At 40.6% G+C, this 14,207-nt stretch overlaps 1 protein-coding gene across 12 annotated transcripts in view; it reads left to right on the forward strand.

Annotated features, from left to right (window-relative positions):
* The window catches only part of Zdhhc20 (zinc finger DHHC-type palmitoyltransferase 20), a 57,133-nt gene that overhangs the window by 6,099 nt on the left and 36,827 nt on the right, over positions 1 to 14,207 (forward strand). For 7 of the 12 annotated variants that reach the window (XR_005875087.1, XR_005875088.1, XM_013117258.3 and 4 more), the window contains exons 2-4: positions 6,330 to 6,356; positions 7,720 to 7,746; positions 11,423 to 11,526. Coding sequence is in view for 9 of the 12 variants with exons in the window: in XM_013117258.3 (XP_012972712.1) it covers positions 6,330 to 6,356; positions 7,720 to 7,746; positions 11,423 to 11,526 (158 nt within the window). In the remaining 3 variants the exon portion in view is untranslated. The remainder of the gene's footprint in view (positions 1 to 6,329; positions 6,357 to 7,719; positions 7,747 to 11,422; positions 11,527 to 14,207) is intronic. The other 5 variants (XR_005875089.1, XM_013117262.3, XM_013117259.3 and 2 more) reach the window with 2 other exon arrangements.

Genomic DNA, 14,207 nt, shown 5'->3' on the forward strand with positions numbered 1-14,207 from the left:
ATTTTTTTCCAAGCTTTTGTAAGTATATAATTTGAGCTCATTCTCTTTTATGATCCTTCTGACGTCCCTTTTCTCATATTCTCATTCCCCTTTGTCCCTAGATAGCTTATTTCTATTGTCACATTTGAACCTTAAATGAAAGAAGACATTTTTGTCTTTCTGCATTAGCTTAATTTGTATAATGTGGTTATTTCCACTTGAGTCCCTTTTCTGCAAACAGCATAACTTTCTTCCTCCTCCTGCTCTACCATCCAGTCAAGGTTCCCCTTTAAAGATGGGCATGGTAGTCCATGCCTGCAGCCTCAGCACTCAGCACTCAGGCAGACAGGAATGTAAGTTCAAGGCCAGCTTGTATGTAGTGTTCAAGAGCAGTTTGAGTTGTGGGTTAAGTGGTAAGCGAAGGGCCAGTCTACTACGTAGTGAGTCCCCATCTCAAAGAACAAAGTGGGTCGTGAGGATGTACAAGACCCTTCAGTTTGAACCACAGCACTGCAAATACATAAGGGCTCATACAGTATAGCTGTTCCTCTTCAGTGCCTTAATCTGAAGTGTCCTCGGTCTTTATGTGTCTGGCTATGGCATTTTAAAACACAGGCCTGCTTTGTAGGATGTCCTTCAGTTTGGTTTGTCTGTGGTTTCCTCACGATTGGATCACAGTTGAGCAGGAATGCCGCAGAAGAGATGCCTCTGTGTCTTTGTTTTTAACTTTGGTCACCACTTGAAAGTGGTGTTTGCCAAGTTTTCCATCTCTTAAAGATGCCGTTTTCCTTTGCAATTGCTGTTCTGGTAGACTGAGAGCTCCAGTATACAGATTTGCCTTCGAGGAAGGACTTGCTGCTCAGCTGTGGCAAGTGTGGTCAGCAGGCAGCAGCCAAGCTTTTCAGTGTGACTTGCCTCACCCAAGGTCACACCCTTCCTGGCACAGCCGCTGGAGGAGCCTGAGAGGCGGGGCTGGGCTGCGCCTGCAGAGCTCCTTGCATTGTCATTGCAGAGCCTGGGCTGCAGTTCTGTGCTCCCTGGGCGCTGTTCCCTCTTTGCTTATTTTGTTCTGTCACATTTCTCCTGGGAAATAGGCTGCACCTTAAGCTCCGCCTCAGCACCTGCTTTATGCTGAGTCAGGGTTTCTATAGCTGTAATGAAATAAACACCATGACCAAAAGCAGCTTGAGGTGGAAAGGGTTTATTTAGCTTACACAGCCACATCCACATCTCTGTCCATCATAGAAGTCAGGGCAGGAACTCCAGAGGCAGGAGCTGAAGCAGAGGCTGGAACACTTCTATTGCCTTGCTCAGCTCCTACATCATTCACAACGTAAAATGTCCTACATACTTACTGCAGGCCAATCTTACACAGGCAGTTTCCCAGCTGCGGATCCCTTATATTAGTCTAGCTTATGTCAAGTTGGCAAATAATAATAATAATAATAATAATAATAATAATAATAATAATAATAATAAATAAACAGCCAGCACAACATTCGACTCCACAGAGCTCAACCTAGGGCAGGTGTGTTGTATGGAAGTACTAAACCTGGAAACCATCTGTTCTTGGTACTTTGATTGGACTCCTTGTAGCATCCTTTGAAGATTCTTTCTTGAGAAAAACAGTAGTTACCAAATGGTGGTTTTTCTAATGCCATCTTTTTGTCTACATTTATTAGATAGAATTTTATAGGCAGGAATAACTTATCTTGCTGTATATTTATTGTCGTTGTGTGTGTGTGTGTGTGTGTGTGTGTGTGTAGGACAGAGGATGACTTGCTGGAGTCAGTTCTGGGTTTGCCATGTTGGGTCATAAGTACCTTTACCCTTTACTCATTATACCAACTCATTATACCTATTTAATTGATTCATTTGCTACCAAAGCGTGCAATGCTGAGTTCCATTTTATGAACTATAGTCTAATATTTATTTTTTTGCTTAAATTGTCCAAGATTTGGCCAGTAAATTGTCCCTGGTTTCTGCAGCCACCCTCATTTTTAATACTTCCTTACTTTCTGCCACTTTAGCTTTTTAAGGTTCATTTGGTACTTTTCCTGCCATTGGAATTGTTTGTTTCAAAGTGGACCTAATCTGATTTGTTTTAAAATAGAAATATTAAAGCACTGAAAGAAACTAAGTGGATAATCTCTAAGGAGACACCAACATAAGCCCCTGTAGTTTAGGATTGTCAAATCCAATAGGCAAAAATAGAAATGGATAGACATAAATAGTTCACAGGAAAAAATGAAAATGATTTGTAAACATAAGATGTTCATGCTTATTTACAAATGGAGATTGTAAGATTACCCTGCAATACCAAGAGTTTGAACACACTTAAACTGAAAAGAGACTGGGTGTGTGTGCATTGCTTAAAGGAATATAAAAATCCTTAGGTTTGGGGGGAAAAGCTAAAAATACAACAGACATGCACTTTTAGATCTGTCCTACTGTGAGGATTCTACACTGAACATCAGCTTCCACAAAACAAACAGCATACTCACGGAGTTATTTATGGTGTATTTTAGTAACAAAGGATTGAAGGCAACCCAGATGGCCATTCCTGGAAGACTGAATGTAAAACAACACCCACGTGATGGAAAACTGCAGTGCTTAAAAAAATAATTGATTATGTGCTACTGTGTAGTGATTACTAGAGTATCTAAGATTTTTTTTTTTTTTTTGGTTTTTCGAGACAAGGTTTCTCTATGGCTTTGGAGACTGTCCTGGAACTAGCTCTTGTAGACCAGGCTGGCCTCGAACTCACAAAGATCCGCCTGCCTCTGCCTCCCAAGTGCTGGGATTAAAGGCATGCGCCACCAACGCCCGGCTTTTAAGATATTTCATAAGTCACCTGACCTGGTTTTTTGAGATAGGGTTTCTCTGTGAAACAGTCCTGGCTGTCCTGGAACTCACTTTGTAGGCCAGGCTGGCCTCAAACTCACAAAGATGCTCCTACCTCTGCCTTCCTCACCATTTTAGCTGTGTGCAGTGGCACATGCTTTTAATCCCAGCTCTCAGGAGGCAGAGACAAGTAGATCTCTGTGAGTTCCAGGCCATGGTTTCCAGAGTGAGACACTTGCAGAATGTCTGCAATGAAGCTGGTTTGCTGGAAGTTGAGCTTCAGACAGCCACACTGTCTAGAGATGTACAGCTAAACACTGACAGGAACAAACTGGCTAGAGATGTACAGCTAAACACTGATATGAACATTAGATATTTTCTCTAAATCTGACTAAATTAGGGCTATCAGGAAATGGGAATAAGTTTTTAGTAGATGCTGACTCTGATGACACAGATGGTACAACTCTTAGAATGGAGAGAGAGCATGTGTACAAAACTCTTTTCCTTCTTGATTTTTTTTTTGAGACATAGTCTCTCTAGTCTTGGCTGGTCTGCCTCTGCCTCCCGAGTGATAGGATTAAACACATGCACCACCACACCTGGCTTGCGTTCTTTTTTTATAGTAAGTAAACATTTTTGTCCTTACTGTCTTTTCCCCGATAGTTCTAGAAACATTAGAATCCCACAGTGTTAGCTGGGCAACATGGACACTAGGGCCTCCAAATCTTTTGGACTTATAACAGGCTTGGTTACTATCAGGACCAGTTGGACTCCCAAATTGCACTGATTAGGGCCATGTGACTACCACCCTTCTCATGAAACCAGATGTCTGACTAGCAAAGTACTGTTTGCCTAAGCAGACCCAGATTCAGTAATTTGTATTGGGCTTGATCATCTCCATGACCCCAGGGGGATACCTGTTTACCTTGGTGAGGCCCATGCAGCCCACCACAGAGGACTGGAGGTCAGTACAGACTGGAAGTAAGATGGCTGGGCAGAGAGAGAATATAAGCAGGAAGGAACAGGAACTTGCTCTCTAGTCTGCTGAAAGCTGAGGAGGTAGGTAGGGTATGAGTATGACTTGCTCCTTTTTTCTGACTTTTTTTGCACAAGCAACATATCATCACATTGGTGTCTTCAGCATCATGGGTCTCTACCAAATGAATCACATTGGCATGCACACACATGAAGATAAGCTTGGATCCTCTTCCCAAGTTTCCTGTTCTAAGAATGACATTCAGAATGTTTGTGCTAATGCCATGAAGTGAGTGCTCTTTTCCTTGTTTTCAGTTTTCCAGCCACAACAGCCCAACCACAAGACTGGAGCATGTGTTGGGCTCAGGCAGGAGGCTTACGGCATGTGGATTGAGGCTGACTAATATAACCTGAGAGCAAGCAGATCATTTTTCTCGTGGCTCTTTATTCTTCAAGAAATGTTCTTCCCAGAAGCTCTCCCTCAAAAAGCTCTCTTTAAGGTTTCCAAAAGTTCAAAAGCCAGACATTGGTGACACATGCCTTTGATCCCAGGACTTGGGAGGCAGAGGCAGGGGGATCTCTGTGAGTTTGAGACCAGCCTGTCTACAGAGTGAGTTCCAGGACAGCCTCCAAAACAATACAGAGAAACCCTGTCTGGAAAAAACAAACAAACAAAAAACCCAAAAACAAAAACAAACCTCCAGAATTCTCTAAAAGCTGTTTTTTTTTTTTTTTAAATCCCACATGGCTTCCAGTTTATATACCCAATACAAATACAATTAGCAACTCTCTGACAATAGCAGGGATATCAGGCATGCATCTCTCTCAGAACCAGGAAGGCAGATAAAATCTTGAGGAAAGTGGGCACCTCATATCTTGGGGGGGGGGGGGGCATGACTTGTAAAGCATCCAGGCAAAACTCAAAAGGTAGGGTAAGGGTTAAATGGATTAAGGGGCTATGTGAAATCCAGAGGCTATAGCTCTTATCCCCTGATGCCCTGGTGAGAAGGAATTTCCTTTCCCTGGGGCATTTTTGAGAATATAAAGCACCCAGTATATATACTTTATATCAAGATTATACAGCCAAATTCACAGCCACAGAAATTGTGGAGTCTGTATGTCTTACAGATTTTGCAAGACAAATTTTTTCCTTCAGAAGTTAATTCTAGTGGGTTGATACCTTCAATATCCATTGCTACTTCTGTAATAAATGATAAAGGCTCCCAGCAAGCATGGAGTTGTCTAAGGCTTTGATAGCTTTAAGAATTATACTTATTGCACCATCATAGATGAAGACTATTTAATCTATAAAAAAGTCCTGTCCTGTCACCATCGCCCCCACCCCCAAGTGTTGATGGCACACACCTGTAATCCCAGCAGCACTCTAGAGTCAGAGGTGGGCAGGGCAGATCTCTGTGAGTTCAAGGCTAGCCTGGTCTATTGAGTGACTTTTAGTGACAGGGCTACGCAGAGAAACCCTGCCTCGAAAAACCGAAACCAAAACAGAAAAAGGGTGTGGCCTGTTGATGTACTAGACTATCATTTACTAGAAAATCCTAGTGACTCCTCAAAAAAAGCTACCAGAACTAAAAAGTAAATATAGCAAAATGACAAAATAGAAGATCAGTAAAACTCACTTGTATTTATAATATCATTTCTAATAATAGAAAAAATGAAAGTTTAGGAATAAATCTAATAAATAGATGCAGATGCAAGTTATATGTACTGATGGGATAAAAATCTAAATATATCTAAAATGGAGAGAGCTTATTAATGAAATGTAAAACAGTAGTATAAAGATGTCTATTTTCCCCCAAATTGATCCATAAGATAAACTTAACCAAAGCCAAGGAGACTTTAAAAAACATTTTTGCATCTGGATGATTTCTCTCTGTGTGTTTTGTGCACCATGTGAACACAGTGCTTATGGAGGCCAGAAGAGGGCAGCAGATCCCCTGGAACTGTAGTTGTGTGGTGCTCAGAATGGAACCCAAGCCCCTTGGAAGCATAGTCAGTGATTCTAACCTGAGCTATCTCTCCATCCTCCATATGGCTTTTTTTTTTTTAAGATTTATTTACTTATGAATACAACATCCTGCCTCCATGTACGTCTGCAGGCCAGAAGAGGGCATCCAGGGATCTGTCTGCCTGAACCACATGCCCAGGGTTGGGATACAGGTGCTCCCCTCACCACATGGGTGTGGGCATCAGACACATGTCCTTGTGTTTTTGAAGCCAGTGCTTTACCAACTGAGCCATCTCCCAGGCCCAGAGGGAATTCTTGAGTACAGCTTTCAGAAAAGTTGGTAAAGTGTCCGTGTATTCTAATAGAAAGAACAGTCCTTTTCTTGTTGTGCGATTAAGAAACTCCGTCAACACACCTCAAGTTGAAAGAGGTCTATAAATTTTAAGTAGTTGTATTGTTAACGATAAAGAATGTTTTTGAAGTTTTATGAAAATGAAATTAAGGTAGTCAGTTTGAAATAACATTCATGTATAAAGTATATTCATTCATATTTTTTTTCTTCTAGTTACTGTTTCTGGAAAAGGAGAAAACGGTAAGACTCTTAATCGACCTTTAAGTAGAGTAATTTGTAACCAAGTACTTTTCATTTGGTGGTGAATACATGTGTTTTTGTTTTCCTGAAAGAAAATATGTATCTTTAACCTTTAAGTGATTAAAAGGAGAAAGAAGCTGGGTTTCTTCCCAGGCGGAGAAGTCTCTTAAAGATTAACGGAGCTTTCATAATGCCTAAATGCTAGGGATTGGTTCATTGTCCGTGTTTGTTCAGAATAGCACGCTAGTATTCACAGATACTTAACTAAATAAGTAGACTTTAAATTTGTATTATTAGGTCAAGGGAATACAAGAGTTTATAATGACCAATCAGACAATGCCTGGGGGGTGGGAAATCCTGAGAATTTCACTAGAATTTAAGAAAACTTTAGTAGTACCACTGAAGTAAAATTTCAAAAACAAAATTAGATTTCAACATACAAAAACCCAAAGAATTCTAAAACATCTGAAACAGTTGAACAATTAGCAGTTGTTAATATTTATTTATTTAATTTTTTCAAGACAGGTTTTCTCTGTGTAGTTCTGGCTGTCCTGGAACACACTTTATAGACCATGCTGGTCTCCAACTCACAGAGATCCTCTTGCCTTTGTCTCCCGAGTGCTGGGATTAAAGGTGTGCGCCACCACACCCAGCTAATAAAAACTTTTTTAAAAAAGTACGAAATGGAAAGAAATTGAAGAGGAAGTACCTTTTCTGTGTTGACTACCCTAGTTTGAGAGCGTTACATGTAGACATGAATTACTACACCCTTTCCTTAAAATGTATGGCTACTGTGCATCAGTTTAACGGAAATGTGAGCATGTGTGTGGGCCAGAGATCAAACTTGGATGTCCTTCCTCTGGAACTGTCCACCTTGAGTTGTGTTGTTCTCTTTTCATCCAACCTTGTCCAGATGTGTCCTCTTCCACCCTGTCAGTGACTGGGCTAGGTTGTCTGGCCACCCAGGGATCTGTCTGCCTGAACCACATGCCCAGGGTTGGGATACAGGTGCTCCCCTCAGCACACGGGTGTGGGCATCAGACACATGTCCTTGTGTTTTTGAAGCCAGTGCTTTACCAACTGAACCATCTCCCAGGCCCAGAGGGAATTCTTGAGTACAGTTTTCAGAAAAGTTGGTAAGGTGTCCTGTATTCTAATAGAAAGAACAGTCCTTTTCTTGTGAAATTAAGGAACTCTGTCAACACCTCAAGTTGAAAGAGGTCTATAAATGTTAAGTATTTGTATTGTTAACGATAAAGAATGTTTTTGAAGTTTTATGAAAATGAAATTAAGGTTAATACTCAATTTGAAACAAAATTCATATATAAGGTATATTCATTCTTTTTTTTTCTTCTTCTTCTAGTTACTGTTTCTGGAAAAGGAGAAAACGGTAAGACTCTTAGTTTACCTTTAAGTAGAGTCATTTGTAACCAAGTACTTTTCATTTGATGGTGAATACATGTGTTTTTGTTTTACTGAAAGAAAATATGTATCTTTAACCTTTAAGTGATTAAAAGGAGAAAGAAGCTGGGTTTCTTCCCAGGCGGAGAAGTTTCTTAAAGATTAACGGAGCCGTGTTGGTAAGGCTCCTAGTACTGCTTCATGTAAATTTGTATATTTCTGCCTTGTGTGCTCCTCAGAGCTGTCCATTTCAATTCTGATAGCAGTCATCACTGCACTGGGGACAGGTCTGCTTTCATAATGCCTAAATGCTAGGGATTGGTTCATTGTCTGCTTTCATAATGCCTAAATGCTAGGGATTGGTTCATTGTCCATGTATTTGTTCAGAATAGCACACTAGTATTCACAGATACTTAACTAAATAAGTAGACTTTAAATTTGTATTATTAGGTCAAGGGAATACAAGAGTTTATAATGACCAATCAAGCAATGCCTGGGGAAGGGAAAATCCTTCCTAAGAATTTCACTAGAATTAAAGAAAACTTTAGTAGTACCACTGAAGTAAAATTTCAACATACAAAAACCCAAAGGATTCTAAAACATCAGAAATAGTTGAACAATTAACGGTTATTAATATTTATTTTTGAAATTAGTTAAAATCAGTATTTTATTATTTGTTAGTTGTCTGTTCATTGTATCACAAATAGCGTAATTTATTTAATTGAAAATGTATTTTAAAGCAAACCAGTTTGTTTGTGTGCATGGAGAGTGGAACATTCCTCAAGGAATAGTAAATGTTAAAAGAAGAGTTGAAGAGTCTGTTTATGCTAGTCTTAGTTGTAAGTAACTAAGAAGTTTAAAGTACTTCAGTTTTGACATCTGTCTTAAAACTGGTAGTGTACAGTCCAGTGGTTCTCAGGCTTCTAATGCTGTGGCCATCTGCTACAGTTCTTCATGTTGTGGTGACCCAACCATAACACTATTTTCATTGGGGCTGGAGAGATGAGTCAGAGGTTAAGAGCACTGACTGCTCTTCCAGAGGACCTGAGTTCAGTTCCCAGCAGTCACATGGTGGCTCAGAACTATCTATTATGAGATCGGGTGCCCTCTTCTGGTGTGCAGGCAAATATGCAGTCAGAACACTGCATATGTAATAAAAATATGTAAATAAATTTAAAAAATATTTTTCATTGCTACTTCATAACTATACTTTTGCTACTGTTATGAATCGTAATAGAGATATTTTTGGTAGTAGAGGTTTGTAAAGGGGTGGAGGCCCACAGGTTGAGAACCACCGGTGTAGGTGAAGATGCTAACTTGATTGAAGCAGTTAAGGAAAAGAAAAATGAATACAGGAAGTACTGGTAAAATATAACTTCAGAGTCCGTGAATGGCCTCAGAACCGGTGTCAGAGAAGGGAGATAAGCCCCAGATGAGTTTCCAAAGGAAAAACCAACTAATCAGTGGTTTTTAAGTCACTGAATAGACTATGAGATTGACCTCAAGGGAACAGACGACATCGAGAAAGAAATGCAGCTTGCTGAGAGGCCAGGGTTTTTAGTGTGGATGACAATATTAGTGGAAATATGGAAGGAAGTGGTGATTAAGGTTTATTTTGAATTCAGATATTAGCACAGAAGCAGAACTGCTGACTAGTTAAATGCTGGCTAAAAAAAAAATGGAGGAAAACATTCTTCGATGATAGAAGTGAAAAACTTTAGATATTTTTCAAGCAGTCGTAAATTTCAGTTCTAGTATAAAGGTTTCCTACAAGTGACATTAAATTCCCTGAGCCCCAGTGTTCACACTCCTAAGGGTTAGAAAGAAGGTACATGTCATGTGCTAAGAGGCTTTCAGGAAGAAGCAATGGAGGTTTGAGTAGCTAAAGCCAAATGGGACTAGAAAGTCTCCTAGTTTTTTAGGGCACACTGGTGTTTCGCATGTATTAATTTACTTTTTTTGTTTTTGCTTGTTTTTTCCTGAGACAGGGTTTCTCTGTTTAACAGTCCTTGAACTCACAGAGATCCAGCTGCCTCTGCCTCCCGAGTGCTGGGATTAAAGGCAAGTGCTACCACTGCCAGACTTAATTTATCACTTTTTTTTTTTTTTTTTTTTTTTTTTTTTGGTTTTTCGAGGCAGGGTTTCTCTGTGGCTTTGGAGGCTGTCCTGGAACTAGCTCTTGTAGACCAGGCTGGTCTCAAACTCACAGAGATCTGCTTGCCTCTGCCTCCCAAGTGCTGGGATTAAAGGCGTGTGCCACCAACGCCCGGCTTAATTTATCACTTTTAAGCAACTGACTTCATAGTGTTTTAATTGAAGTCTAAGCCAAATGTTAATAATAAAGAGGAACACTCTGAAAAGTAAATTCTGAGAATGGAGAGAACTTTTGAGCTTAAAAATCAGTAGAGTTCAAACTTGTTATCTTCAGAGTATAACTGTGCGACATTTCACACCCAAAAAAAAAAGAAAAAGAAAAGGTCAGGTCTCAGGTCTCACTTCCAAAAACTAACCCTACTTGTTTCAAATAGAAAAACTCCAAAATACAACAAAAGGCTTATTAATACTACATCAGTGAGTTGATAGTTGGAGTCCCAGTTGTCAAGTGGGACATTAATCTATTTGGAAAAGATTCTGGTAGAAACTCACAGTGGCTAGCTTTTTCTTGTTAACCTATGTTGAACAGGAGAATAAATTTCAAAATACTCTAACCCAAACAGGAATTGAGTTTTCAAATTTATTCATTATTTTTGGTTATATTAAAAACTTTTTTGCTTTATGTTTCCAATTCCCCTTGGCTTAATGTTCATAGTGATGGGTCCTTGTAAGTAATTTCTAACTCATTGAGAATTAACATTTAAGGAAAACTTAGTTACAGTGAGTGGCCCCTGTGGGTGCACATTGTTACACTAGCATTCTTTAACCATCCTAGCATGAGAGAAGCAGAGGCAGGAGGGCCATGAGTCCCAGTCATCTTGGACTACATAGTAAATTCAAGGCCAGCCTGTCAAATTTCTCTTTCAAAACTTCAAGGCAGCAGTGTGGTAGTGCACGCCTTTAATCCCAGCACTCAGGAGGCAGAGAGGTAGGTGACTTCCTGTGAGCTCAAGGCCAGTGTGGTCTACAAAGCGACTTCTAGGACAGCCAGGACTGTTACACAGAGAAGCCCTCAAATAGAAACAAAGCAAAAAATTCAAACCCATTTGGGAGTGGTGGCACACAGCTTTAACCCGAGCACTCAGAAGATAGAAGCAGGTGGGCCTGTCAGTTCGAGGACAGCCTGGTCTACAGAGTGAGTGCCAGAATAGCCAGGGATATGTAGAGAACCAGTCTTAAAAAAGAAAGGAAGGAAGCAGTGAGCAAAAGTGTTCAGATGTGTTTTTAGCTTAGATCCTCAGCAACCGATGTAACCACTCTCACCAAATACAGCCTTTATTCATAAACTTACGGTTTAAAGTTAATTTTATAACCTTAAACCCCGAAATACAATAATAGGCTATTTCTTACTATCTCTTACTGTTGAATCATAGAGCTAAAGGAGCTTATATATTTGATATTTAAATAAGAGTTTTTATTAAATCATGTCTTGTGACCATCCTCTTCTAATGTAATGCATTTTCTTGTTTTCACCTGGACTCAATGAAATATTGTTTGTTTTTATTTACCAGGAAAGACCGTTGTTTACCTTGTGGCTTTCCATCTGTTCTTTGTTATGTTTGTATGGTCCTATTGGATGACAATATTCACATCTCCCGCTAGCCCCTCCAAAGAGGTAAATTCTATGTTGGTAAATTGTCAAATGCTTTAACTGACTATGGAATGATGTTCCCTGTGTTAAAACCTTGCATGATACATTTGTTCTGTTTCCATTTGTAAAATTCCTTGGTAATGTGAATGTGAGTTGTTGGCTTGTTCCTCAGCACAATTTACTGACAGCATAGTAAATGTTCAGTTATACTAACACTTTCTGGCATGCTGAGTTTTCTTAAACTCTGTAGTAAAACATTGAGGGTCAGAATTGAGCTAGGAAGAAGGGCTGGTTTCTAGAAACTTCATCGTATTTTCTGAGGCATGAACAAATGTGCTGTGTCTAAATTACATGCCACTGTGGAAAACAGTTATTTAGGGTTCATCTTGCTGTGACTGCATTTCTCCTCTTGGAGGATGCACTTGGGAAATAATACAGGTAAATATTTAAGTGCAGTAGGTCTTGTAACTGGTGTCTGTCTTGCCTTGGCACAAATGAAGTACTCCCTCATTGACATTTAGTGTAGCAGAGTAATGAAGCCGCTTCTCTAGGCTGAGCATGGTGGTGGCACACTCGTGATAATATAGCTTTTGTCAGGAAGACACAGTGAGATAGCATGTACACACACACACATGCACACCACACATGCACACACATGCACACCACACATGCACACACACACACCACACATGCACACACACACACCAACACACACACACACACCACACATGCACACACACACCAACACATGCACATACACACACCACACATGCACACACATCACACATGCACAGAGTTATGATGATTTTTTATTTTTATTTTTTTTGAGACAGGATTTCTCTGTATTGTTAAAATGATTTAAGGTTGATTTTCTTTCTTTCTCTTCAACACATTAATTTCTTTTTTTTTTAATTTAAGTTAGAAACAGCCTTGTTTCACATGTCAATCCCAGCTCCCACCCCCTCCCTCCCCACCAGGTCCCCCAGCCCCCCACTCAGTCTCCACTCCAATCCCCAGGGTGGATCCTTCAGTGACTGTCATGTCATCCAGAGCAGGGCCTAGGCCCTCCCCCCAAGAGTCCCGGCTAAGAGAGCATCTCATATTGTGGCATGGGCACTCAAAGTCTATTTGTACGCCAGGGATAAATAGTACCCAAGGCCCCATAGATTACCTAGGCCTCCTCACTGACACCCACATTCACGGGTTCTGGATCAGTCCCATGTTTTCCACACAGCCATCAATCTGGAGTCCAAGAGCTCCCCCTTGTTCAGGTCAACTGTTTCTGTGGGTTAAACCAGCCCAGTCTTAACTCTTTTGCCCATCAGTTCTCCCTTTCTGACACTGGATTCCAGGAGTTCAGTTCAGTGTTTGTGGGTATCTGCCTCTGCTTCCATCAGTAGCTAGATGAAGGTTCGGTTTCCCAGACGGTTTGGCAGATGGATTGTATGCTGGCACTCCCCCTGATTCATGTCTAAAATCCATATGTGAGTGAGTACATACCATGTTTCTCTTTTTGTGACTGGGTTACCTCACTCAGGATGGTTTCTTCTAGTGCCATCCATTTGAACATATTAATTTCTGAGCTTCGGTTTTCTTGTCAGAAAATCATGCCTGTCTCTGTGGGATGCATGTGAGGACTGACGTTTTCCAATTTTTAACATACTCCTGTTTTAGGATTAATATTCAAATATTGGATGATAGTAGTGATATAATTGCTTTCTTTCATGTTAACTTTTCAAAATGTTAAAAATTATAGTATGGTCCATGGCGTGGTGGTGGTGGTGGTGGTGGTGGTAGCGGCGGTGGTGGTCCACGCCTTTAATCCCAGCACTTGGGAGGCAGAGGCAACTGGATCTCTTGAGTTTGAAGCCAGTCTGGTCTGCACAGAAAGTTCCAGGACAGCCTGAGCTACTTAGTAGAGAGATGGTGCCTCAAAAAACAAAGAAACAAAAAATTGTTTCACAAAAATTGAGTACACACATTAACCATTATGCAAGCCAGTTCAGGGAACAGAATATTCCCAACCCTCCAATTAGCCTTAGCTGGTCACCCACTGTGTCATGTATTTGGCCAACAACAGTAAGAGCGGTGATGTGTCCCTATCCCCAGCCCCACCCCACCCCACACCTGCTCCCCACACACCTGCTCCCACCTCTAGATTGAGACTACCAGGAATCAATTTCCTCTCATGGAGTGGACATCAGGTCCTAGCAGAAAGGTAGTTGATTATTTCAGTGACAGTCTTGCTGCTACTATGCCAGTAGTCACACCTTGCCGGGCAGGTACAGATATTCTAATATAGAAGTCTACTGCTGGGTAGGTCTGTTTTCTCCATCAGCAACTTGCACAGCACCTGTAATGCTATTTCACTGGTTTGTATTTTATCTTTTTTTTTTTTTTTTTTGGTTTTTCGAGACAGGGTTTCTCTATGTAGCTTTGGAGCCTATCCTTGCACTCTCTCTGTAGACCAGGCTAGCCTCGAATTCACAGAGATCCTCCTGCCTCTGCCTCCCATGTGCTGGGATTAAAGGCATGTGACAGCAACGCCCGACCTTGGTTTGTATTTTATAATTCTTTGTTTTAAAGGAAATATTTGTTTTTATTCATCTTTTAAAAAATCATTTTTTCTGGTGCCGGGCGGTGGTGGTGCATGCCTTTAACCCCAGCACTCGGGAGGCGGAGCCAGGCAGATCTCTGTGAGTTCG

This window comes from Mesocricetus auratus, unplaced genomic scaffold, assembly GCF_017639785.1.
Source record: "Mesocricetus auratus isolate SY011 unplaced genomic scaffold, BCM_Maur_2.0 Super-Scaffold_100707, whole genome shotgun sequence".
Classification (NCBI taxonomy): Eukaryota; Metazoa; Chordata; class Mammalia; order Rodentia; family Cricetidae; genus Mesocricetus; species Mesocricetus auratus.